Below are 25,095 nucleotides of genomic sequence, written 5' to 3' on the forward strand. Positions count from 1 at the left end.
GTAGCAAGGAGATCAGTAATCTTATTTTACCGATCTCCTTGCTACATTTCTGGACATTGATCATGTAAGGACCCTTTCTGTCTATAGGGTCTGAGAGCTCTCAGACTCCATCACAAATATTTTATTTGTGTTCCGAAGATGAACGGAGGTCTTACAGGTTTGTTACAATATAAGGGTGAGTAATTAATGACAGAATTTTCATTTTTGGGTGAACTATCCCTTTAAACTGGAATGCAGTGTGTTCTTTTCTCCTAACATAATAGCTTCTCATTTAAACGAATAAGTTCTATTTTGGTTTCATCCATCCATTAAACCTTTCTCCAATAGTCCTCTGGCTTGTCCACATGATATTTAGCAAGCAATTTTCTGTTTGGAGAGCAGTGGCTTCTTGCAACTGCCATGCACTCCATGGTTGCTCAGTGTTCTCCTGATGGTGGGCTCATGAACATTAGCATTAGCCAATGTGAGAAAGGCCTTTAGTTGCTTAGAAGTTACCCTGGAAACTTTTGTAACCTCGCAGACTATTACACATTCTGCTTTTGAGTGATCTTTGTTGGTCAACCACTTCTCAGGAAGGTAACAGTGAACACTGAATGTATATATATTGCTGTTTTATTTTATTTTTTAGTATTTGTTTTTAATTGTAAATCTTATTTTCTGCACTGATACAGGATTGCACACAATTTAGTTGTACTTTGTATAATGACAATAAAGATTCTGATTTTGAACAGTGTTCTTGAATTTCCTCCATTTGTACACAATCTGTCTGACTGTGGATTTGTGGAGTTCACTCTTTAGAGATGGTTTTGTAATCTTTTCTAGCCTGATGAGCAACATCAACAATTTTTCCGAGGTCCTCAGTAGTCTTCTTTGTTCGTGACATGATTCACTTCCACAAACATGATCAGACTTTGATAGATCCCTGTTCTTTGAATAAAACAGGTCACATACTCACATTTGATAGTCATTGCACTGACTGAAAACACCTTTGCACAGATGGACTCTATTTTAACCTTTAAATTAACTACTAATCCAAGAGATTCATAAACGTTTGCCACTCACAGATATGCAATATTGAGTAATTTTCCTGAATAAATAAATGACAAAGAAAATAGTTTTGTCTCATTTGTTTGATTGGGTTCTCTTTATCTATTTTCAGGTGCGAAAATCTGATTATGTTTTGGGTCATATTTATTTAGAAAGCTCTTGACGTTGTCGTAGCCAACCCAATATGCTACAAAGCACTGAAAGTGTAACAATGAAGAAATGAAATTTGAATCTGGACCCCAGCACACCGCAGGAGAACCACGCGTGTGATGCAAAGATATAATCATTTAAATCTTTTAGAAATAACTTATCAAAGCACAACGGTGAATGGATGAGTTCCAATGAGAATCGGAGCAGAAATCTTGTAGAGCACCTCGCTCGGTCCCGATGTTCGGCGCAGATTATCTCGTAATGTGAGGGGTTCACAGATCGAATTTTGCACCTCCCGATCTGCTCGCACAAAATCGGGGCCGCCCCGATTAATATCAAACATATTTCAATGGATCTCCTCTAGATCACGTGAGGCGCTCCTTCTGGCACGATAATCTTAGCAACATCTTGTAGTGTGTGATGCGCCGCGATTTTCAAATCTTGTAGTGTGTGCATGTTTAAGATTTGAGGGAAGATAATCTGCAAAGATTCTCTGTATGTGTGTGCTGCAACCAGATTTCATAATCGGTTAGGATTTAAAAAATCCTGTAGTGTGCTCCAGGCATAAGGATGCAGTTGCTCGCGTGCCCTCTATGGCCAGTCACGCTGGCAGAGGTGTGGCGCCTTTTCACGCTTTTCAACACAGACGCTTCAAAACACGGGGCCATCTTGGGGGAAGACAGCCCGCTGTGAAGTTCACCGAATAGCTGCTACACGCTATATAACCAACACATAACAGCTAAGAGTGTCTCTAGATATGCCCAAGAGCTATCTGCGAATAAACCAACGGTTGTTCTTCAACTTAACAAGGCCCTTTTCTCGATGACACTGACAGACTGACTCTGACCGCGCTCCGCCAGAATCAACTGACGTTTCTCATGTCCCGCCTCCACGCATGAGGACAACCAATGAGGGCTCCGCAAAAATCCAGCGTAATGACGTTTCCGCTTCTGCGCGCATGCGCAATGTCATTTTGTCCAAAGCTCCTCACTGTTCACATCGAAGATGGCGGCAGGCTTTGACCTGCTATATAAGGATTTCTGTATTAAAAGAGTGGGAAAGAAACTTTTTACCGACACTTCAGGTTGTATTAGATTAGAAGTTTCCACATCTTGTCACAATAAGTCTGAGGTAAGCGCCCAGGCAGCCGGAAAATCACCCCGCTGACTCCGGGAAAAGAGGCAATTCAACTAACGTTAGCTAATGTTGACATTCTGCGAGCTCTTGTACATATGAACATAATGAAAGCTGCTGCTCTTCAAATGTGTTAGATGATTATTTCTCCCAAGAGCATTGTTGCTAGTGAACTTGAGGTGACACGGGCGCTTGTCAAATCTGTATTGATATTGTGACACGAGACTCCCTTCACTCACGCTTGTTCCTTCGAAAAGCAACTGGAGGGAAAAGCGGATGAAAACCCAAACTTCCTGAACTGATGTGCCAGAGGCACAGATGGAAGAGAGCTAAGGCGATCCAGTTTTTCTTAATGCTATGGTAACTACTTTGATCGGGACGTCCACAGTGCAAACTTTGAAAGGAGGCAATGCAATGGATCCGCACACTGAAAGCGGCACTCCAGTGTCCAGTGGCCCATCATCATCATCAGAAGACGCTTCAACTTCTGTCCCAGTTGTTAATAACGGGCCCGGGGTGGCGAAAGGACACGGAAACTCTGTCACTGTCGCCCCAAGCCCAAACACAGTGATACAGTCTTCTTACGGGAATCCTCCAGCGGCAGCATCCGGTGCTGGTCCCTCAGTGACAGTTGTCAGGCCATCTATGCAAACTGCTGGAACAGGTTTAACTATTAACGGGAGTAATAACAATAACACCGTTTCGGCGACTGTAGCGACCCCAGGAATTACCATTACTACGAACGTTACTATTACTACTTCTACTACTACAACGACCCCTCTTTTGATGAACCAGACTCCTGCTTCTGTCTCAGCGAGCAAGTCCGAGGCTACTAAAACTATCATCCAGCCCGCCGGCACAATGACTCTCGGCCCTGGAGTGGCCAAGGGGGCTGTTTTGCAGGGAGTTGCGAGAACTGCGGCTCCGGTAACCGTTGCAGCAGCAGCGGGATCGAGTCCTGCCATCAGGGCCATTGCGCCACAGGTGTTAGTGCCACGACTCCCCCAGAGCACTCCGGGTCAGAACATCCAGAACATCCAGCTACCTCCAGGTACCTCACTCACACTAGCACTCCTTTTGCATGTGTGTACAGCCATCTGTGATCTCGTGCGAAGTTTGTGGTGCTTAATGTAAGTGCATAGAACAACAGTAGAGCAGTTAAAGTTCCTGAAATGTTTATAAAATATAGTTCTCCTTAGAACTGCACATCCTTCAAACCTGCATATCTTTCTTTATTGTGCACGACACAAAAGATTTTCATTCACTTTCAATGTAACGTTACGGGAAAAAAGTGATGCATTTTGCTTAACATCTCCTTTTGTACTCGGAAGAAAAAATCGTGCAGGTTTGGAACAACACGACAGACAACGAGTAAATGGTGGCTTTTTTGTGCCTTTAACTGTGCGTTCAAAGTAGAAATTGTTAGGAAGCATGTTGATATCAATATATCATTTTCCAAGTGAGTTTTTAAATCTTACAATCAACAAATGTTAAGGTATTTTACTAGTAGTAGCTGAATTTGAAGGAGAATGTTGGGTTAAAGTTTGGCCATATTTCTTGTAAATATGATTCCTTTCAAACTTTTGTAAATACATAGTTATTATCTTAACTTGAGGTTGAAAGTTTAGATTTTTCCATTCAATTTCAGTGCTAAAAAGTTTAAAATGTAACTTCCAGATATTCCAGTCAGATCAATTAGAAAATATCACTAATGAATAACAACTTACACAGGAAGTAATATCAGCCTTTCTATATGTGTCATGTTTGTGTGTGCAGGTATGGTCTTGGTGCGTAGTGACAGTGGTCAGTTACTGATGATCCCACAGCAGATGTTGGCACAGATGCAGGCCCAGTCTCAGGCCACCCGCCCTGCTGCCCCCACCAGCACCACCCCTGGGCAAATCACCTCTGCACAGGTAATACCCTCTGACTGCCCCAAACTCAACTGACATCAGCAGTACATATTTCAGAATGACTGCGGAATAATAAATTGATTTATGGTATTATATTATTATATAGACTTCTTGTTATAATATGGGGTATCAGATGCATGCTGTTAACAATAAGATTTTTTCCCCATTTGGCTGAATAGCTATTTATCATAGGATCAGTGACAATTTTGGAAAGGTAGAAAAAAAATTCTAAACTAAATTAGTTTTTTTTTTTAAATATTTAAATAGAAAAGTTATTTTACATCGTAATGCCATTTTACAATTTTATTCCAAATGTGTACACTATTGTTAGTAAGCAGTGGAATATAGTGTAAAATGTTACTGATTTGTTTCATAATTTTTATCCATTCTGGCTGATACTTTCAAGACTATATTACGAAGATTTTAAAATGACAACACATTCTCGTCTGTGTTAGGCCAGATCATGTAACTGACATTAAATGAGATTTGAGATTATTCATTAGATCACAAAAATGTAGTGCTGTCAAACAATTAATAGTGATTAATCACATCCAAAATAAGTTTTTGTTTACATAATATATTTGTGTGTGTACTATAAATGCACACACATATAGTATATATTTTTAAAATATTTACATGTATAAATATATTATATTCATACAATTTATATTATATATAAATATATTTAATCTAAAAACAAAACATATTTTTCTTAGATATATACATGCAGGAGTGTGATTTTATATATACACAGTGGTGGAAATGTGGGGGGACGGAGTCCGGGGAGTGAATTTCGAGGGGGGACGGCGTTTCATTTCCAACTGGTTAGATTTATTTGAAAATTAAAATGATTTCTATATTATATCCATTCAAAAGACTACAAAAGCGATCCCAGTTCTGCATAAACCGTAGTGCAGTGCAGACTAAACTAAATGTAGCGGGATATTTGTGTCTATGGTTTGCTGGGCAATGCCGTCTTTGATTGGCCATCAAGAGCAGACTGCAGCCAATGGAAATGCTTCTCTATTGCTGCACATGCTGCTCCTCACAGCACAGATCGTGAAAGCAGACTGCAGTTTGTCATTCATTGTAACAAACAAAGTGTAGAAATAATAGATTCAGTTTGCAGTGTAGAGAGCTTCATTCACTAAAATAGAAGTTTGTGAGATCGCGATGAACTTAATGATTATAAAGAGTTTGCAAATGTGAAATTGAATTAATACAACAGATTTATACATTATTGATTTTATTCAAAAGTTAATATAAAGCGACTTACATTTTAGGAACACTTGTCTGATCTGTTGAGAACTATTTTGTTGATGAAATAAAGTCACAGCTGAGCCACTGCGCATTTCCAAGCAAACAGCGCTGTTTCAATTATGAATGAATCTTTGTTTTTGAACAAATCTAGTGAGTCGATGATTCTATGATCCATTCATAAAGAGAGTCACTTGCTTCATTCCTTAATGAATCAGCCGTTTGAACGAATCGATTAGATGAATGATTCAGTGACAGACAGTGACTTGCTGCCACCTACTGGGAGTTTCATTTTTAAAGTATAAATTTTAATTGTTTAATGTTTCTGTATTCAATCTCATAACATTGTTTTTATTAAATGTATTAATGCCACCTCTGAGTCTTGTTAAAAAGTCTGTAAATAATCCACATTTGTGCTCTTCTGCTCCGTGCAAAGATTAATTGTTGATGCTGATTTCAGGTCTTCCTGATTGTATCTTATTATTTTAAATGAATTTATTGTTTAATAATTTATTTATTTATTTTTTACAAAAAGTTAATAAATCTAATTTTGGCACAACATATGACATACATTTAATAAAGATAAAAATGGCATTACAAAGGTTAAAAAAATACTTTAAGGAGTCAAACATCATCTTATAATAGTAAGTTTAATTTCTGTCATTGATCAGAAGGTGTTCCTAATTTCTTTATTTATTTTTTTAAGTAGAAGCACTAGTGATCCTGAAAAGAAACGTAAGTGTAGAGTCCTTAAGAATGTAATGTTACATTTTAAAACTAATTGAAAAGGTTTTTGCAAAGTGTAAACTATTAAATATAATCTACAAATCATGCAATACTGTACCGCTAAATAAGACGTGTTTTGAGGGCTTAGCTAATCAGGCCAATGAGAGACAATCATTCTAATATTTTATGAAATCATTAGTTCATTTCACTAATCAATGTTTTTTTGTTTGTTTTTTATTAAACACAAGAGGTCATTAATAATAATTATATTATAAGATGCACAAATTCAAACACAACGCATCTTTAATTTGGGCAGAATTGCAGGTGCCTGTCTTAATGTACAAGAAGGTTTAGAGAAAATATGACATAAGTTCTTAATAAATGTTTTCATAGATTATAAATGTTTTATGATAAAATACATCCGAAAGGTAATCTAAAATTATCATTGTTAACCCCCCCCCCCCCCCCCCTCCAAGTTAGAGTCCCCCCAGTAAATTAGGCCATTTCCACCACTGTATATACATAATACATATACACAATACACACAAATAAATTATGTAAACCAAAACTTTTATTTTGCATACGAATAATCGTTTGACAGCACTACAAAAATGTAATGTTTTACAGCATAAAATGTAGCGAAACACTGCTTGGGTCCAATGGGGTATGTGAAAGTTTTGTCAGCTAGCAAAAAACATCTCTCACACTGGCGCTGGGACATCAAGCCATCTGTATTGTTGGGCAAGTTAGCTATTAACTTACTTTATACTTTACTTACTTTTGTCATTTAGCAGACGCTTTTGTCCAAAGCGAAATAAGAAAAAGTAACTAAAACTAAAAGTTACAACTCTATAAATACTATATACCCACATATTTAAGAAAATAAAGAAATTAAATAAAATTGACACATGCATATAACAACATTTCAATAATAAACATATAAATGAAAAAACTAAAATAAAAAGCGATACTTCTATCCCTTGGTGGAGTCGCACGTTAGAGTTGATGGTCTTTACACTCTTCGGTCTTCACACTAAGAGGGCTTCACACGACGACTGCCGCGGTATAATAACCTTTTTTATACCAATCCAACAAATCACCATTTCAATTCAGCTGGACCCACTTTCCTGTTTATCAACTAAAAATGGCCAAGCAAGTGCACACACTGACAAGATACGCGATACAGTACGAGACCAAAGGCGATTTCAGCACCTCTCAACACAGTAAACAAAAATAAGCGTTTCCTAGCAACGGCAAATGCGCTAAACACTGAGACAAGTAAATACACTTACGAGCTGATTTTAAACTTCTGCTGATAGACTGCTTCTCTTAAAGACTATTTCATTACACTGCCTTCTGCTGGCGCTTGAACCCACTTTCCTGTTTATCAACTAAAAATGGCCAAGCAAGTGCACACACTGACAAGATACGCGATACAGTACGAGACCAAACGCGATTTCAGCAACTCTCAACACAGTAAACAAAAATAAGCGTTTCCCAGCAACGGCAAATAACTAGTTGGTTCCATTCTTTTTAATACATTCCCCATGTCAGCATTTGATCATTGATGTCTGTCTGATATTTGCAGGCACCTGGAACTCCTCTGATGGCCCGACAGGTGACTCCTACCACCATCATAAAGCAGGGTTCTCCTACAGCCTGCAGCACAGCCACTACCACACTCCAGAGACCACCTGTACAGGTAGCTATAAAAGGCACATCATGTAGAAACAGCCCCTTTAGAAATGACAGGAATCAGTCTGTGCTGTAAGGTGTATTTCTGAGGTGGCTGTTATCTTCTTCTCTCTTTGTACTCCTTCTCTCTGGTGTGTCAGCAGGCCTCCTCTGTGGGTGCAGCGTTGTCAGTGCAGGCAGGAACCGCCCAGAGGACTGTGACTTCTGCCACAGGGACCACCGTCTCCTCGGCAACGGTGAGAGGCTGCACTAACTTAGCAGTCACACACAGACACGCTGGTTCACAGCCGAAGAAACGGTCCAGAACGTTTAGCTTCATGCTTAAAGGCTTCTCGAAAGGTCTGTAAACTGACCTGATTAAATTTGGTAAAAAGGAGTTAAAGAGATTTCCAAGTGCAAACCTAAATGAAATATCTGTTCTCAGAGTGGGAATCCCCTGATATCCCCAACTGATACAAGGCTCATGCTGTTAAATCTTAACCTGAACATTTGTATGCATCCAAGGTACGGATGCAAGAGAACCTTAAGCTGCTGCAGAGTAAAACTACATTGTGTTAATTCAATCACTTTTCTTTTTTTATAGGAGACAATGGAGAATGTAAAGAAATGTAGGAACTTCTTATCCACGCTGATAAAGCTGGCCACTAGTGGTAAGCAGTCATCAGAGACTGTCGCCAACGTTAAAGAGCTGGTCAAGAACCTGCTGGTGAGTTTCAGAAGTTGAGTGTGTTTGCATGTTTCTAACTCTGTGAAAAAATGTTGACAATTTATCATAATTGTGTAAGTTGCTATTTTTTTTAAATGATGTGTGTAAAACCTGAATTGAACAGATTACCTTTGTCACTTTGTTGAATGGGTGTTTCACAGTCTACCCCTGCAGTGGGGTCCAAGTCTGTGACCATTCATTAAAATGCTTCTATTTTATTCACTACTGTTCAATTTTTTCATTTTTAAAAGAAGTCTTTAATGCTGACCACGGATGCAAATGATTAAATATGCAGCAAAAAAGTAAAACTGTACTTGAGCTGTGTGAAACCTGAGGATCGTGATGTGCTTTAATGGGAACATTCTGAGGTTTTATTTAAAGATGTTCAGAAGATCACAAATGAGCTTATTTAAATAGAAAATAGTAAAGAATCTTATATATTTCTTCTTCAGTTTACACTGTAACTTTTCTTTGTTTGACATTTTTACATTTTAAAATGTTTATTTTAAATTAATATTTTAATATGGTCTCAGACTTTTGAACCCACTGTATTAGTCAGTAGTCTATGTATGAGTTGTTTTTGGTGTTTGTCCCCTCAGGAAGGGATGATTGAAGCAGAGGAGTTCACCAGCAGGCTCTACAAAGAGCTCAACTCCTCTCCTCAGCCTTATTTAGTGCCTTTCCTTAAGGTAAAGATCTTAAAATTGAATGAAAATGTAACTCAATTCATGTAATTTGGGACCAGATAATTATGTAGTAATTAACATTTAATAAATTACTGTAAGTATCTACTAATTGGAGACAAATCGGTTAAGCGCAAACTGGGGTTAAGTTTATGCACAATGTTTATTGAACAAGATTGTTATTGGTTATTGGTTGTTAAGGTTGTTTAGGCCTGTTTCACAAAGCACACGTAAGCAACATGGTCATTTTTGGTGGTTGTGTTAACACATTGCAGCATTCACACTGCCTGCTTAGTGCCTAGCCAAATGGAGTTGCTTTAAATCATTATTTGCAATTGCTTGTATGACGATTAATTGCCAGCCAAAACTTTAAAATCGGGACAGTCCTATTTCCCACAATTAAATCCTCCTTTTCCATGTGTTTCTTCAGAGGAGTCTTCCAGCTCTGAGACAGCTCACTCCTGACTCCACAGCCTTCATCCAGCAGAGCCAGGCCCTCCAGGCGCCCGCTGTGGTGCTGACCAGCTCTAACACGGCTGGTGCCACCGGCACAGCTCCTCGCACGCTCATCCAGCCTGCCCTTAGCAACTCCAGCCAGACTGCCTCTCTGGTAAACACCGACCTACATGCATAATTTACTTAATGTGTTGTTTACTGAGGTGCAAGGACACGGCTGGGATTATTAACCCTCTGGGGTCGACAAACGCGGATAAGCGTTTTGTGGCAGATTTTCCTGATAAGGCAGAGATGAGCTTGAATTACTCCGCCATTTTTGATCGCACAGATAAGAGCAATACACCATTCGAATCTGTAAGGGGTCTACTTTTATTTGTATACACTCATAATAACAACTAAACTTTGTGCTTTTGAAGAATAAAGAAAACAAACAGGGTGCATTCTCTGTCTTCTCCGTCTCCGCGAATTGCTTTTAGAAAAGCGTCACTAAAATGAACTGTAACTCGGCGAATTCTGAACACACAGACATGGGATAGTTATATCTATAGAAAGCTTGAAGTGTCTACTTTTAAATGAAGTAAGTCATATCGAAAACAAATATTGTGAAGTAATCCGTATGACCCCAACACGATGTTCAGTCTTTCCTGTCTAGCTCATTATCTCTAATGCAGTCCCGCCCCCTCGCGGCTCTCGCCATTCATATGTAAATATCCACGTGAGCCGCGTGCATGTGGAGACGCCCAACATAAACAAAGAGTGAGGAGTCGTTCATCACGGCTACTGTTAGTTTCTGGAAGAAGACGCGCTGAGTAAAGGCTGGATTTCCCTCAAAAGAAGAACAATATTTCATCCAGAAGAGAAGATCGATCTGATGAGTAAGTAATGTTTATTTTTTGCATTAGTTAACCGTTATTGGGACATAAACTTGAACACATTACTAGTTGGGTTGTTCCCAAACTACAACACGATGAATGCTACGCATCTAAGAATGTTTAGACCATGTTTATTATTAATAATCTGTTCACAAATATATTTTAATAGCGTGCTAAACGATAACAATTTTTTTTTTATAGTACAAAGTACATCCTTTTATAGTACAAAGCATGCGTGAGTCTGCAGAATCATATCTTCTATACTATAAAATCATACATGATGTTCAGGATGGCTATATGACTACAAAATCATAGTTGGGTTTTTCCCAAACTATAATTCCTGACTAAAATGTTTGAAATCCAGTAAAACATTTTGAATATCATAGGCAATTCATTGTATTTAAATTTCTTATGGTGCGATGATGTTTTCACGCTCTTTATAAAACATAGAAGTAATATGAGTGTACACTGTAACATGAGGAATGCTACGAGTCTAATTATGTTTAGAATATGTTTATTATTAATAGCCTACTCTGTTCAAAAATCATTTTAATAACGTGCTAAACAATAATAATTAGTTTCTCAAAAATAAAATGTCTTTTTTTTTACGATAGTACAAAGCATGCTTGAGTCTATGGGTACAAAACCTATATATATATATATATATATATATATATATATATATATATATATATATATATATATATATATATACAGATGCTCCTGGTATAAACATGCTCACAAATGTTTTTTCTTTTCTTTCAGATACCTGCACCACAGATGATGAATCCTGCTGACTTTCAGTCTCTTCAAACTGTTTTCCTCTGAGAGCGCTGTACCAACATCAGATGTTCAACTACACTGATATTCTATGGTAAAACAAGATCCTTGACTACTGATTGTTTTTTTCTTCTTGAATCCATGGAAAGTAGTAGAAACACTTAAATAACACACGTATATACCAGGTATGATTTACTTGTTTCACTTGTTGAACAGAATCTGTTGCAGGAATGACTCAAAGTCTGTTTACATCTCTGTGGTTAGATCAGTGTGCACAATAATGTGTCTTTTGACCTTCATTATGTATGTTTTGATTATACTGTGTTGTAAATAAAATACAAATAATTAAAAAATTATTTTTTTTTCAATCTCCTCACATTCTCTCTTACCTGCCAAGGCCATTGCCACTCCCTCGCATATAGGCTTTCGATCACAAAACATGTCTTTAAAAATTTTAATTTAAATTTTTTTTTTTAATTCTGTGAGCAAATAAACAAGATGATTTTCACATAATTTTGAAAAATTCTAGGTTACAAGATCCAGTTCTCAAAAGTCTTGTGAATAATTGTTATGTATGTGTTTTATGGCCTTATTTCAGTGACTTCAAAATTGTAGTTTTTCATTACCACGCATAAACGTTGCTTTCTCAAAAACACAATCATGTACATAAATGTTGCTAACATCTTATTGTAGCCCAGTTTGTGCTGTTTACAGTGTTATTAAACTTTAGCCATTTATATTTTTTATAAGCAACTGAAAAAAGTACAAATGTCAGGACATGTCGAAACATCTCCAGGCCCCCAAAACACTCTCAGACCCCAGGGGGTTAATGCTAACAGCACAAAATGAGGTGTTTGGTCTAAATGATTGGAGTTTAATTGCTTTAGTACTTTGTTTAAATTGTTGAAAGGTAATGCCTGTATTTGCCTTGTGGCAAAGTAAAAAAAATCACTCTGAGCTATGTCAATTAATACAATAGAAAACATCATATGCATATGATTTATATATATTGACTGTCGGTGACAAGTATAGTTTTGTGCCTGATAATACTGATAAAGGACAAGGGTTAGGTTAGGAATTCTGAAACAAAAAAACAAAATTATTTTTATGAAATAGTTTTGTTAATGTTTATTGAATGTCTGCATTCTTCACTAAAGTGGACAGATCATTTTCTTGTACTGCATCAACAGACTGGTATAGACACTGCACCGCAACTGGTCAGTCTGATTCACAAATAAATGGCTCTTGCTATTTCTTTTGGATGAACCCTTCAGAAAGAAGATTTGCAGATTAGTTTTGAATAATTTTTTGCATGGTTTATGTGTACTTGAAGATCACGAGTGTGAATCAGTGTTAACTTTGTATGACAACATGTATTTAAAGATACAGATTCAAAACAGTTTTGTTGAAATAAGTCATATTGCAATTATAATAATAACATGGAAATATTTGATCAAACTTTGTGTTAATAAAAGGTTAAATTAATTTTGAGTCCCATTCCACATATTATTATTATTTGTATATGATAATAATAATAATTTTCATTGCTATTATATGATATAAACAAATAATATTGTTATTATAATTTGGTGCAAAGGCACCTCTTGTTGTTATTATTATATTACTTAATTATTTGAAACAAATGTAAAAACATATATATATATATACACACACACACACACACACACATGATCTGTTATAATAGTAATAGATATTAATTAACATATAAACAAATATTTACAAACAAAATATACATGATTAATGACTGTTGTAAAACTCTCATTGGTTGTAATTATAGAATTGCATTCAATGTTGTTGTTTAGGTATTGCAGCCTCCACAGCAGGGGGCAATAGTGAAGCCCCCTCAGGTTACCCTGACAACCACTCCCATGGTGACGCTCAGGGGTCAACCCCACAGCCACATAGTGGTGGGTCAGCCTCAGGTGCATCTCAAACAGATCCAGACAGGTGAGTGTGTCTGTTAAATCTATCACTGTCTGTTTTCTTTCATAATGAAATGACACAAAACGTAACCTCTCTCTCTCTCAGTCGCTGTGAAGCAGGGTATTGTGAGTAGCACTAAACTGGCTCCGGGCTCTGTATCTGTAGCGTTAGCTCAGAAGAATAAAACAAAGGATGTTGCTGGAGGAACTTTCAGGTTTGTGGTGTGTTCATTTCTTTTTTCTGCTGCCACACACAGCAACGTTTACCCAGGAGACAATGTGCACAACATACATGAGTAGTACACAAAATTTAGCTAAACTGATTGTGATGAAAAGATGTTGCATTTTCCTCAAGGTTAATTCATTTCAGGCTACAAACACTACAGTAGTTTGTTTGTGAATTATGACCATTAAGTGCCATGACCATGGGTCACGTAACAGTGTAATATTAATTTTGATACTGTGAACTAGTGTTATTATATATATATACATACACTTTTAGCTATTATTTTTATAATTTTGTATTTCATTTCATAGTTTTTATTCCATTTTAAGTTTTAGTAATTTTGTTATGCTTTGTCAAATTAATTATTCTTTATAAGTATTTCTGTTTATTTGAGTTTTAGTCATTTTAGTAATTCAACATAAATTTATTTTATTTCAGTTGTCAAACCAACATTTATACTTTTTTATCTAATATTTTTATTTAATTTAAATGAATGGACTGTTTTTAGGTTGTAGATTTGGTTGACAGTAACAACACTGTACTGAACATTTAAATGATTAATTATATAAAAAATGACCTTATAAGACTTCTAAGATTAACATGATTTATTTAAAATATACACAGATATATTATATGCTTTTATATACTTGAAAGTATGGTGAATTGTCATTTGAGTAGTTATACAAAAGACATGTTTAAATTAGTTTATTTAGAAAGTCATAGTTTTGCAGCATTTGTAAAACTAGAGAAACAGACTCTCAAACTCTTTCTAACATATATTCTTTTATGTCTAAATCTGTCCAGGGATGACGATGACATTAATGACGTGGCCTCAATGGCAGGCGTTAATCTTTCGGAGGAGAGTGCACGTATCCTGGCCACCAACTCAGAGCTGGTTGGCGCAGTCACGCGGTCCTGTAAGGATGAAGCTTTCCTCTCCGCCAGCATGCTACAGCAGAAGATACTACAGATAGGTGAGACTTCTAGTTACAGAAAAATCTTGTATTCGATTTTACTACAATGTACTGTTTTACCAGAGCTAACAGTTGTTCTCCTGTATGTGGTCAGGTCAAAGGTTTGGAGTGACAGAGCTGGGTCCCGAGGTCGTGAACATCGTCTCTCATGCCACTCAGCAGAGACTGCAAAACCTTCTAGAGAAGGTCTCATTGATTGCCCAGCAAAAGAACATGACTTACAAGGCAAGTCTACTGACCCAGTTGGGCTAGCTCATTAAAGTATGTTGATAGTAACATTTTTTCATATTTCTTTACCACACTTTGTTGAACCGTGGATGCGTTTCCTTTGTCAGAATCGGAATTATGAATCCGGAGGCTGTTGCAGGTTTCGGTCTCAAAAGCGCTCCATCCTTTGGGTGTGAGCTTTTGTTGTGAGCCTGTAAGGCTGTGTGTAATGTTAATGATGTGTGTGCAGGAGGATAGTCGGTACGAGCAGGTGGAGGATGTTCGGTCTCAGCTCAAGTTCTTTGAACAACTTGACCAGCTGGAGAAACAGAAGAAAGAGGAGCAGGAGAGAGAAATTTTAATGAAGGCAGCTAAGGTTAGTAAGCCACCTCCAGCCATACTCTCTCTCTCTCTCTCTCTCTCTCGCTCACACACTAATACTATCATTGGCCAGAGGTTCTGATCATTGATTTAAGTTTAGAACGGGTTCAGTCTTCCAAACTCTGTGGTAAAATTAGATTTTTTTTCTCTCTCGCACACTACAATGGATTTGATGCTTGCAGTTAATTAACTGTGATTAATAGCTTTATTTTATTTTGAAACAAGCTGAAACAATATTTTCAAATGCTATGATTCAGTGCGTCACAATGTATGGATTCCAAATATGATATTGAGAATAAAACAAGACTCAGTGTCTCAGTGTATTTGTTTCAATCTCTCGATTCACTTCAATTTTGTCCAGTACCGCAGCTCATAGAAACGGCTCTAAGTGCACTGAGTTCCAAAGTGAGTGCTTCTTTAGACACTCTGCTTTTTCATGAACTGAAATGTTGGAAATTATATAAATGAACACACAAATAATAATAAAAGTGATACAATATCAACGCAGTATCATTAGGCATAAGTAAAGGTCCCAAATCAACCATTTATATGAATAATGTGAACATCAGCGTGGAGGATTGCAGGCTTGCATTACTTATAATTGCTTGTAATTTGTTATAATTTAATGATTTTATTATGATTTCATTTATGATCTTAATTGTTGTTTGTTACATTTTCAAGATTCTTTTTTTAATCCTGCCTTGTCAAACTTAAAATAAATCTCTCTCTCTCTGTCTCTCTTTCTCTGTCTCTTTATACATGTATACTACAGTTCAAAACTTTGAAATTAATTATTTTATTCAGCTAGGGTGCATTAAAATGATCAGTAAAGAAAAAGAAGTGACAGCGAAGACTTTTTCATTCTTACAGAAAGAGTCAAACAAAGAAATGCTGTTCTTTTGTACTTTCTATTGTATCACAGTTTACACAAAACCTTCAGTATTAATACAAATGGTAAATGTTTCTTGCAGCATATGAATGATTTCTGAAAGATTATGTGACACTGAAGACTGGAGTAATGGCTGCTGAAAATTCAACTTGACCATCACAGGAATAAATTACATTTGAAAATATATTAAAATAGGAAACAGTTAAATTCTGATAATATTTCACAATATTACTGTTTTTGCTATATATTTTTTTATCAGATAAATTGGAAACATGTCAAAAACAAACTTTTGAATGGAAGTGTAAGTGTACATCTAAAAAGTGTGAGAGAGCTACATTATTCATGTCAAACTTGCATGTCTTTTTGTAAAGATCACATTTATACACTCATTCTTTTGTTTCTTTTCTTAAAAGTCATGATTAAATGTTTTAATTGATTGACAGCCTTAATTTTTCAAATGTATTTGATTCCAGCAGGTGTCTCTGTGTGTTTTGACTGTTGATCCTCTCTAATTGCTATTTATGTTTTGCAGTCACGCTCGCGACAAGAGGACCCCGAGCAGCTACGGCTGAAACAGAAGGCCAAAGAGGTAAGATGGCACACTTGAGATGTTTATCTTGTCAGAGGACCATTGTGTTTGATTATGGGTCAGAGCTGATATATATATATATATATATATATATAAATATATATATGTGTGCGTGTGGCTACAGATGCAGCAGCAGGAATTGGCTCAGATTCGACAGAGAGATGCCAACTTGACGGCGTTGGCGGCTATTGGACCCAGAAAGAAAAGAAAACTGGATTCTCCTTCACTTGGGACTGACACAGAGGTACCAAACATCTCTCCCTCACCATGGCGGTCTGCTGCCCTTCTCCTCATCTCCTTCTGTCCCTCTTTGTGCCCTGTTTAAATCATTTAGCAGCTGTTGGGCAGGTTTGAGATGTCTTGTTGTGCTTCAAGGGTCTCGGATTGTCACAAATGGCAGAAAGGACAGTCTGAAGGCGTAGTCACAGCCATTTTGTTCAGCAATTTTTTATACAATTTTAAGTATATATCCGTGTATCATGCTATTTATTTTTTATAATTTATATTATCGTTCACATTTTGCAGAGAAAAACTTTATTAAATTAGGAATGTATTTAAAAAATAATTCTATATCATGTTATTTTTATTTTAGTTTTTTATACTAATATTACATTATCACCACTTTTCATAAAAATAATTGCAGTTAATATTTTATTTAAATAATTTTGTGATACATTTTTAGCAAATTCTTACAATTTTAAATATACATTTGTTTTATGCAATTTATATTTTTGTCATATTATCATTTACAAATTTTAAAGAACTTCACAATTTGAAAATATTTAAAATGTATTTTTATTTTATATTAGTTTATACATATTGCATTAATATTATATTATCTTATACTATCATTCACCTTTTTCAGAGAAAAAAAATTGGTATTGCTTTTTGCAATGTTTACTTGATGTAATATAGGTTTAAATTAAGTCTCGCTCATTTTCTTCTCTCCGTTAGAATGGTCACTATTACATTACTCCTATTTGATCAATTTTCCAACATTAGTATTAAAATGTTAGTTTATGTGTGTGTTGACAGGGCTCAGGTTTGTGCGCGAGTGCATCCGGGGGCTTAAATGCAGGAGCGTCGAGGCAGTACACTCGCCAGCGCATCACGCGTGTAAACCTCAGGGATCTGCTCTTCTGTCTAGAGAACGAGAGAAGCACCAGCCACTCACAACTGCTCTACCGAGCCCTTCTCAAATAGCAGATAGCCCATGTCCTGCCCTCATTTCTTTTTTTGCTGTTATTATCATTCTTTGTCATTCCCTTTGCGTCTTTCTTTATTGCTCTTTCACACTTTCTGTCACTGTCTCACATACTCACACATACAGCGATACATTTTTCTTTCCTTTCTCGAGCTGACTCGTGCTCTTCTCATTTTCACTTTTTAATGGTTTTCTTTTTCTTTTATTTTGCCTTGTTGTTAGTTTTCTGCCCCTTTTGGATTTTACTCTTCAGAAATTGTGTTAAAAGAAAATTGCAATTATATATCATGTTTTTCATAGAAGGTGGCTTTGTAATGTGCAAATTACTTGTGTAAAAAAAGAATTCACAGTGGAACTACCCATTCATTTTATATTTGTGTTTTTATAAAGATGTTTTAAGAAATAAAAGTGGACAAAGTTTATATAAAAGCCTTGGTGGTGTGGTTTTATAATGGGATGCTTAAAAGAATCCTTAATTGCTAGATTCATTTCACTTTAACTGACCGATTCAAATACATGACTCTCGATTCTTTTGAATCACGAATGTTCCCTTGCCCAGTTTTTAGTGCTTTTTTGTTAAAGTGTTCTTTTAGATATAACATTTATTACTAGATGTTATGATTGTGGTCACCCTACCTCAACGTTTTACTTCTCATTACAAACCCGTTGCCAATTGATTCAAACGAATGATTCAAATAACTAGTTGTGATGAAATTAACCGGACATCACGTGGTTATTCTCTTGTTGTACACTAGATGGCACTGTAGACCTGCGTTCATTCATCTGGGTCTGCTAGAAATAAATGCTAGTTTGTTGCTGAAAATGAAAAATAATTACACATATTCCTGCATTTAAAAGGACGTGTTCTGACTTCTATATGACTTCAGTCAGTTATTTGTTGTTCTGTGACAGCTTTTTGGTGGAACTACGATTTTCCTCCCTGTCGAAATGAGAAGTGAGGATAGATTAAACACTTCAGTGTTGGACTTTGGCTCTCAAACTCATCCAGTACCATTCAGTCATCCCTCCTGGATATACGCAGACTTAAGAGTTAAACTCGTGACAGTTGGCAAGGCAAGATGGCATGGGTTGAGTTAATGCTTCTAGGCTACAAGATGCTCAGTCTGGAAATGTAAAGTTCTGCATGTTCAGTGAAAGGTCAAAAGGTCTCTTACAGTACGTATCCCGAACCGCCTTGTACCTCATCGTGGGTACCTCATAGGTTTAGCAACTTGAAACAAAATTGACTATGACTAATGATGTCGGTCTATCCCGCATTGTAGAATACCTCTGCCATGTCAGCCTCCCTCTTTTGCCCTTTGTGTGCGGGCGCAATCCAGTGTTTTCCATGGTAATTCCCTTCTTTGCTGCAAAGGGCCACTGTTCCTCTAGAGCTAAGCCCACATAAGCTCCCTCTCGAGAGGAAGAAAGAGGGGATGGCAGAGGCTGACTGGTTGCCTAGCTACATCTCACATAATGTTCTGTGTAAACAGCGGCTGGCGGAGGAAAAAATCACACAGACTTTAGGTTTGATTGGGTGGAGCATTTGTAACCCGACTATTATCCCGGCGCTGTTAGGAAGCCTAAATCTTACTGTAACAAAGACCCCCTGTTGTGACTTCTCATCCGACATAAGATAGTATGCACTGCCATACCGACTCGTCAATGCCAATTGAAGCTGACAATTGATTGGTACACAGAGGTCATCGCAGCATCAGGGTCCGGTCTTGTGTTTGTATGAAGCTTGTGGTCGTGTGGCTGTGATGTAAGATTGCTTGTGTCAGCAGCAGCTAGCACCGGAATCGCTGTTAGACGTGCTCGGACTCGGAGCGATTATGTTCCACTCTCTTTGTGCATGTGTTCATTTTAGCTACGTCAACTTCAATTTATGAGACCCACCTCAACAGCTGCTCTCTCTCACCCGTATTTGCTCAATTATAGGAGAAACGCTCCTATTATTTTAGAGAGAGGAGTGATGGCATATAGAGGCTATATCCATTCCTTTTGATGCCGGACACAGCTAATAGCCTACCTTTGTCAACTACATGGATAATAATAAACAAGAATTTACGGAACATATTAACGCTTTATAAACGCGCGTTGCACTTTTGTAGTCTGCTGATTTAAATGCTCGAGCTCTTTAAAGGAACACTCCACTTTTTTTGAAAATAGGCTTTATTTCCCAACTCCCCTAGAGTTTTACCGCCATATCGTGCAATGATATTACGCAGCTGCACCCATGGTATTGCTAATGTGTTTTTATTTTTATTTTTTATCGCTCTTCGGCTGAAAATAATTAGTGATTACAACTTTTCCATGTTTGTCATCACCGCTATTATTCTGATGCCAGCTTTCCTCACAAATTTAGAACGACTATTAAAACTCTGTAGTTATCATTTTTGATGTGAATGAGCCTTAAGTGTGTAGGAGTTTGTCTACTAAATATTCAAGCTGCTGTCTTTACATGTTTCTGTTCTGCACAAAGTCGAGTTGAGGTCATTATTAACATTTTTGAATTAGTTTTCAAAGTTTCCTCAGAACTGCTATTAGATTACTTTGATCAACATCAGAATGAAAATATGTTTGTGCAAACAGTTCAGCATTGGCGTCAAAGGGCCTTAAGTCTGCAGGATTCTGCCTAATAAACACTGAAGCTTCTGTCTCTAACTGTTTGTGTTCTGCTTAAAAAAACTTTAAGTTCAGTCTGAGGTCATGATAGGTAGTTATTTTTGGGCCATAGGCGATACTCCATTTAGACAGGATTCATTTCTTTCATCTCCGCCTTACTACACATCTGTTCATCTAAAAGAGTTGACTGCAGCGAACATTTGCCTTTACCCAACAAAACCTTTTTTTGAAAAAAAAAAAAGTTACCTAACAAAAATTGTTACGTTTATTATTTTCTGTTCACCTTATTGTCAGCATAAGAATGGACATGGCCATTTTTTAAAACGCAAATATGCAAAGCTTCCAGTATCAACAGTTTGATATAGCGAACTAGTATTTGCTATCATAATATTTTAATTTATTATGATACAAAAAAAAAGCGCAAATAGTTTTACCATTTACTGCACTTTTATTTTAGTTATTTACCTTTAGCTAATGAGTTGGAAGTCTCACACATTCATAGAAAATAGTTTACTTTTGCCTTGAAAAATGAGGTGGATAGTCACATGGCTACTTCCAAAATAAAAACATGGGCATGAAATATTGATTTGACTTAATACCTTGCTTCTGCTTATAGTATAACAGTAATATTAAAGGTATATTCTGCAGTTAATGTAAATGTTTTACACATTATAAATAGCAATAAAGTATTTGAAAAAGCAACATTATATTTATAATATAAACACTATGCAGTTAAACATTACTGTAATTGGAATAAAGCAAAAGCTCTAAAGAAATGGAAACAGGGTTTCTAAAGAGGAATCTATCAAGAAAATTGAGCTTTTCTGCATGAGAGCGCGTTGAAGGTACCACCTCAGCAGTCCTGCCGTCGGGCAATGACCCAGAGGAGAAATTACATTTACTGGACCAGAGAATGTTTCCACCCTGGTGAGCCGGTGTGAGTCTTCTACAACTACCACAGTTTCATCAGCAAGAATCCTGTGCCTAGGGCCTCCCTTAGCACAGATCTCAACGGATCAAAACCAGTATGCTGTTGCATCTTCGAACAAGGCCGTGAGCAAGGAAGTTCACATTTACATGCTTCTTTAAATTCTGTCCCGATTCATCAGCTCAGCGACCATCATTGTGTGTTGTGATGTTCCGATCCCTAATACATAGTTTTTCAGAAGATACATTATTGATGAGACACTGAAACAGCTTGTTCTTTCAAATGCTGCAGTTTCAGCAAGAGCCAAATACATTTCACAGCCAAAACATACTAGGAATAAATCATATTTTAGTGTGCGCTCAGCAAAATCCACTTTCCTGATGCAATTTTGACAAACTTCTCATGTTTAGATTCAACAGTGTACGGCCTGTGAATACAACCAAACAACATCCATCAACCGTTCACGCTAATTTCTCTATTAATTGACAGTTTCGGTCTGTAATTATGTTTCAAATTGATATTTTGAAGACATAATGCATCAAAACATGTTGATTTGTGATTATTCCTCCAGACAGAGGTCCAAACAATCATCACGAACCAGTTGAAAGCATTTAAATGTCTCGCTTGCTGTCTTTATTCGCCATCAAAACACTGACCTGCAGGAAAGGCTCTGTCATCAACAATGTGCAGGGAAAAAAAAAAAAACGCTGTGCCTTTCCACTGTTATTTTGGTCCTATTTAATGGATCCCACTGTTCTCCGATAAAAAGGAGCCATTAACAGAAATGCAACGTACACAACCAAGCAGAAACAAGCAAGCACACAAACAATCAATCGTTATCCACTCTCAAAGTTTCTGCTGAATTTATACTTCAAATGAAGAGAATTCTCTCTGGATGGTGCTTTCAGGATACACAGGCAACCGCAAATGAGCACCTGCTCAATGTTTCTGTTTGTAATGGATGGAAACTTGAAGATTTGACATTGAGTGTAAACAGCAAATCTGTGCATTTTCTGATTTCTATCTGTCTAATGAGCTACGTCTCAGCTGGAAGGATAAACAGGATATTTTCATTTGGATGATACCACACGTCTGAGCATGTCACGTGCCGCTGTGACTGCAGCTCTACCTAATGGTAATTGTTTGCCTGTCCATGGAAATTGTCAGCTGCTTTAGCTGCGTTTACAATGTCTAACAGCTGCTGTTCACTAGCGAGCACAAATAAAAGCTCCAGAATGGACTGGGGGTCACATAGCTTTAAGCATTAGGATTATGTTGAAGTTACAAGTAGGTTTATCTTATTCACAATTAGGAATACGAGTTTGAATCCACACTCTTTGGATAACACCTCTGAAAAAATTAAGCTTCATGGCGTTTATGATGCATATAAAATAAATACTTGTATATATAAATTGTACTACAAAGCACATGGTGTGTATTTTTCACAAATTAATGCACATTAATGAGAGTAATGAAATTAACACTGAACTGCTTGAACATTGCTTGAATTTCATGAAATGCTAGTTAAAATGGGATTTTATAATTGCTTAATAATTGAAGTCCTAAAATAGTCTCTTACCCCATAATCCATGAAATTTTAAATAATTTCATTCAGACCATTAGGAAAATTGCTATGCAGTTTCAGTATCAATCATTTTACATCTTAGGACTCACAGTGGCCAGATTCTCCTCACCGCTCTAATGCAAATGTAAATAAGGTGTTGATTTATCAGATATTTTCACTTCCAATTTTCCAACCTAATTAAAACCTAGAGGACAGATATGTTTGATGCTTTAACCCTCTGTTTTGCTACAAAGCACTGTTCAGAATGTTCTTACGTAATGTTACTTGTGTTTGGAGGTCACTTTGACGACCCCAAGAAGAACACACTGTTGATGAAAAAAAGTTTACATTTGTTTAGAATCTGTTCTCATAGGTAATCATAAAACTCATACAAAAGTAAAAAGTGTTGCTTTGTACCAATTTTAGTCAGGCCTGTTTTTTTATTTTTTTATTTTGAGCTAAATGGGACTTAAGGGTCTCTCCAATTCTAAAAGGAAAAAAGGGATATAAAGGATTTGTGGACGTATTGTTCCAAAGTGACTATTGAACCAGAGTACCCTGTGTTCCTCTTGAACCACAGCTATTACTCCAAAGTACTGTGCCTCCCTCAAATAAGTGTTAATTATAGATTGTACTTAGACTGTAGAAGAAGAAAGGTGGTCACAAAAGGGATATGATTTATAATTTTGTCTGAATTTAAAGATCCTTGTCACGTTCAGTTTTTCAGTTTTAAAAAGTTTATCCTCTAAGGCTTGTTTATCCTCTAAATGTATATATTTCTGTGTTAAAAAATACACTCACCTAAAGGATTATTAGGAACACCATACTAATACTGTGTTTGACCCCCTTTCGCCTTCAGAACTGCCTTAATTCTACGTGGCATTGATTCAACAAGGTGCTGAAAGCATTCTTTAGAAATGTTGGCCCATATTGATAGGATAGTATCTTGCAGTTGATGGAGATTTGTGGGATGCACATCCAGGGCACGAAGCTCCCGTTCCACCACATCCCAAAGATGCTCTATTGGGTTGAGATCTGGTGACTGTGGGGGCCATTTTAGTACAGTGAACTCATTGTCATGTTCAAGAAACCAATTTGAAATGATTCGAGCTTTGTGACATGGTGCATTATCCTGCTGGAAGTAGCCATCAGAGGATGGGTACATGGTGGTCATAAAGGGATGGACATGGTCAGAAACAATGCTCAGGTAGGCCGTGGCATTTAAACGATGCCCAATTGGCACTAAGGGGCCTAAAGTGTGCCAAGAAAACATCCCCCACACCATTACACCACCACCACCACCAGCCTGCACAGTGGTAACAAGGCATGATGGATCCATGTTCTCGTTCTGTTTACGCCAAATTCTGACTCTACCATCTAAATGTCTCAACAGAAATCGAGACTCATCAGACCAGGCAACATTTTTCCAGTCTTCAACCGTCCAATTTTGGTGAGCTCGTGCAAATTGTAGCCTCTTTTTCCTATTTGTAGTGGAGATGAGTGGTACCCGGTGGGGTCTTCTGCTGTTGTAGCCCATCCGCCTCAAGGTTGTGCGTGTTGTGGCTTCACAAATGCTTTGCTGCATACCTCGGTTGTAACGAGTGGTTATTTCAGTCAAAGTTGCTCTTCTATCAGCTTGAATCAGTCGGCCCATTCTCCTCTGACCTCTAGCATCAACAAGGCATTTTCGCCCACAGGACTGCCGCATACTGGATGTTTTTCCCTTTTCACACCATTCTTTGTAAACCCTAGAAATGGTTGTGCGTGAAAATCCCAGTAACTGAGCAGATTGTGAAATACTCAGACCGGCCCTTCTGGCACCAACAACCATGCCACGCTCAAAATTGCTTAAATCACCTTTCTTTCCCATTCTGACATTCAGTTTGGAGTTCAGGAGATTGTCTTGACCAGGACCACACCCCTAAATGCATTGAAGCAACTGTCATGTGATTGGTTGACTAGATAATTGCATTAATGAGAAATTGAACAGGTGTTCCTAATAATCCTTTAGGTGAGTGTATATTCAGTGAGAAGAAAAGTAGAACATGGCTTGATTTTATCCACTGGGAAGTGAATGGATTGTGAAAAGTCTCTTGATATGAAAGGTCTTTGGAGGGGAGGGGCTAAAAAAAGGACTTGATGA

General features: G+C 37.1%; 1 protein-coding gene across 2 annotated transcripts; it reads left to right on the forward strand.

The window, feature by feature from the left end:
• Positions 1-2,166: 2,166 nt before the first annotated feature.
• On the forward strand, positions 2,167-18,258 carry LOC306856454 (transcription initiation factor TFIID subunit 4-like). Of its 2 annotated transcripts, none has more exons than XM_079395749.1 (15): positions 2,167-3,382; positions 4,108-4,247; positions 7,816-7,929; positions 8,066-8,158; positions 8,506-8,628; positions 9,228-9,317; positions 9,742-9,921; positions 13,243-13,387; positions 13,469-13,577; positions 14,393-14,562; positions 14,657-14,787; positions 15,020-15,145; positions 16,572-16,628; positions 16,753-16,872; positions 17,664-18,257. In XM_079395749.1, the coding sequence occupies exons 1-15, from the start codon at positions 2,689-2,691 to the stop codon at positions 17,829-17,831; spliced, it is 2,460 nt and encodes an 819-aa protein (XP_079251875.1). In that variant the 5' UTR covers positions 2,167-2,688; the 3' UTR covers positions 17,832-18,257. The 2 variants fall into 2 exon arrangements, with proteins under 2 accessions (XP_079251875.1, XP_079251874.1); XM_079395748.1 differs by having other exon boundaries at positions 2,180-3,382; positions 8,063-8,158; positions 17,664-18,258.
• Positions 18,259-25,095: the final 6,837 nt, after the last annotated feature.

The sequence above is a fragment of the Barbus barbus genome (assembly GCF_936440315.1).
Source record: "Barbus barbus genome assembly, chromosome: 37".
Lineage (NCBI taxonomy): Eukaryota > Metazoa > Chordata > Actinopteri > Cypriniformes > Cyprinidae > Barbus > Barbus barbus.

Excerpts from the sequence above, each read along its gene's own strand:
- LOC306856454 (XM_079395748.1), top strand. The coding sequence starts at position 2,689 with ATGGTAACTACTTTGATCGGGACGTCCACAGTGCAAACTTTGAAAGGA. Across the intron at positions 7,930-8,062 it reads TCCAGAGACCACCTGTACAG|CAGGCCTCCTCTGTGGGTGC; the intron begins GTAGCTATAAAA and ends CTGGTGTGTCAG. Across the intron at positions 14,563-14,656 it reads GCAGAAGATACTACAGATAG|GTCAAAGGTTTGGAGTGACA; the intron begins GTGAGACTTCTA and ends GTATGTGGTCAG.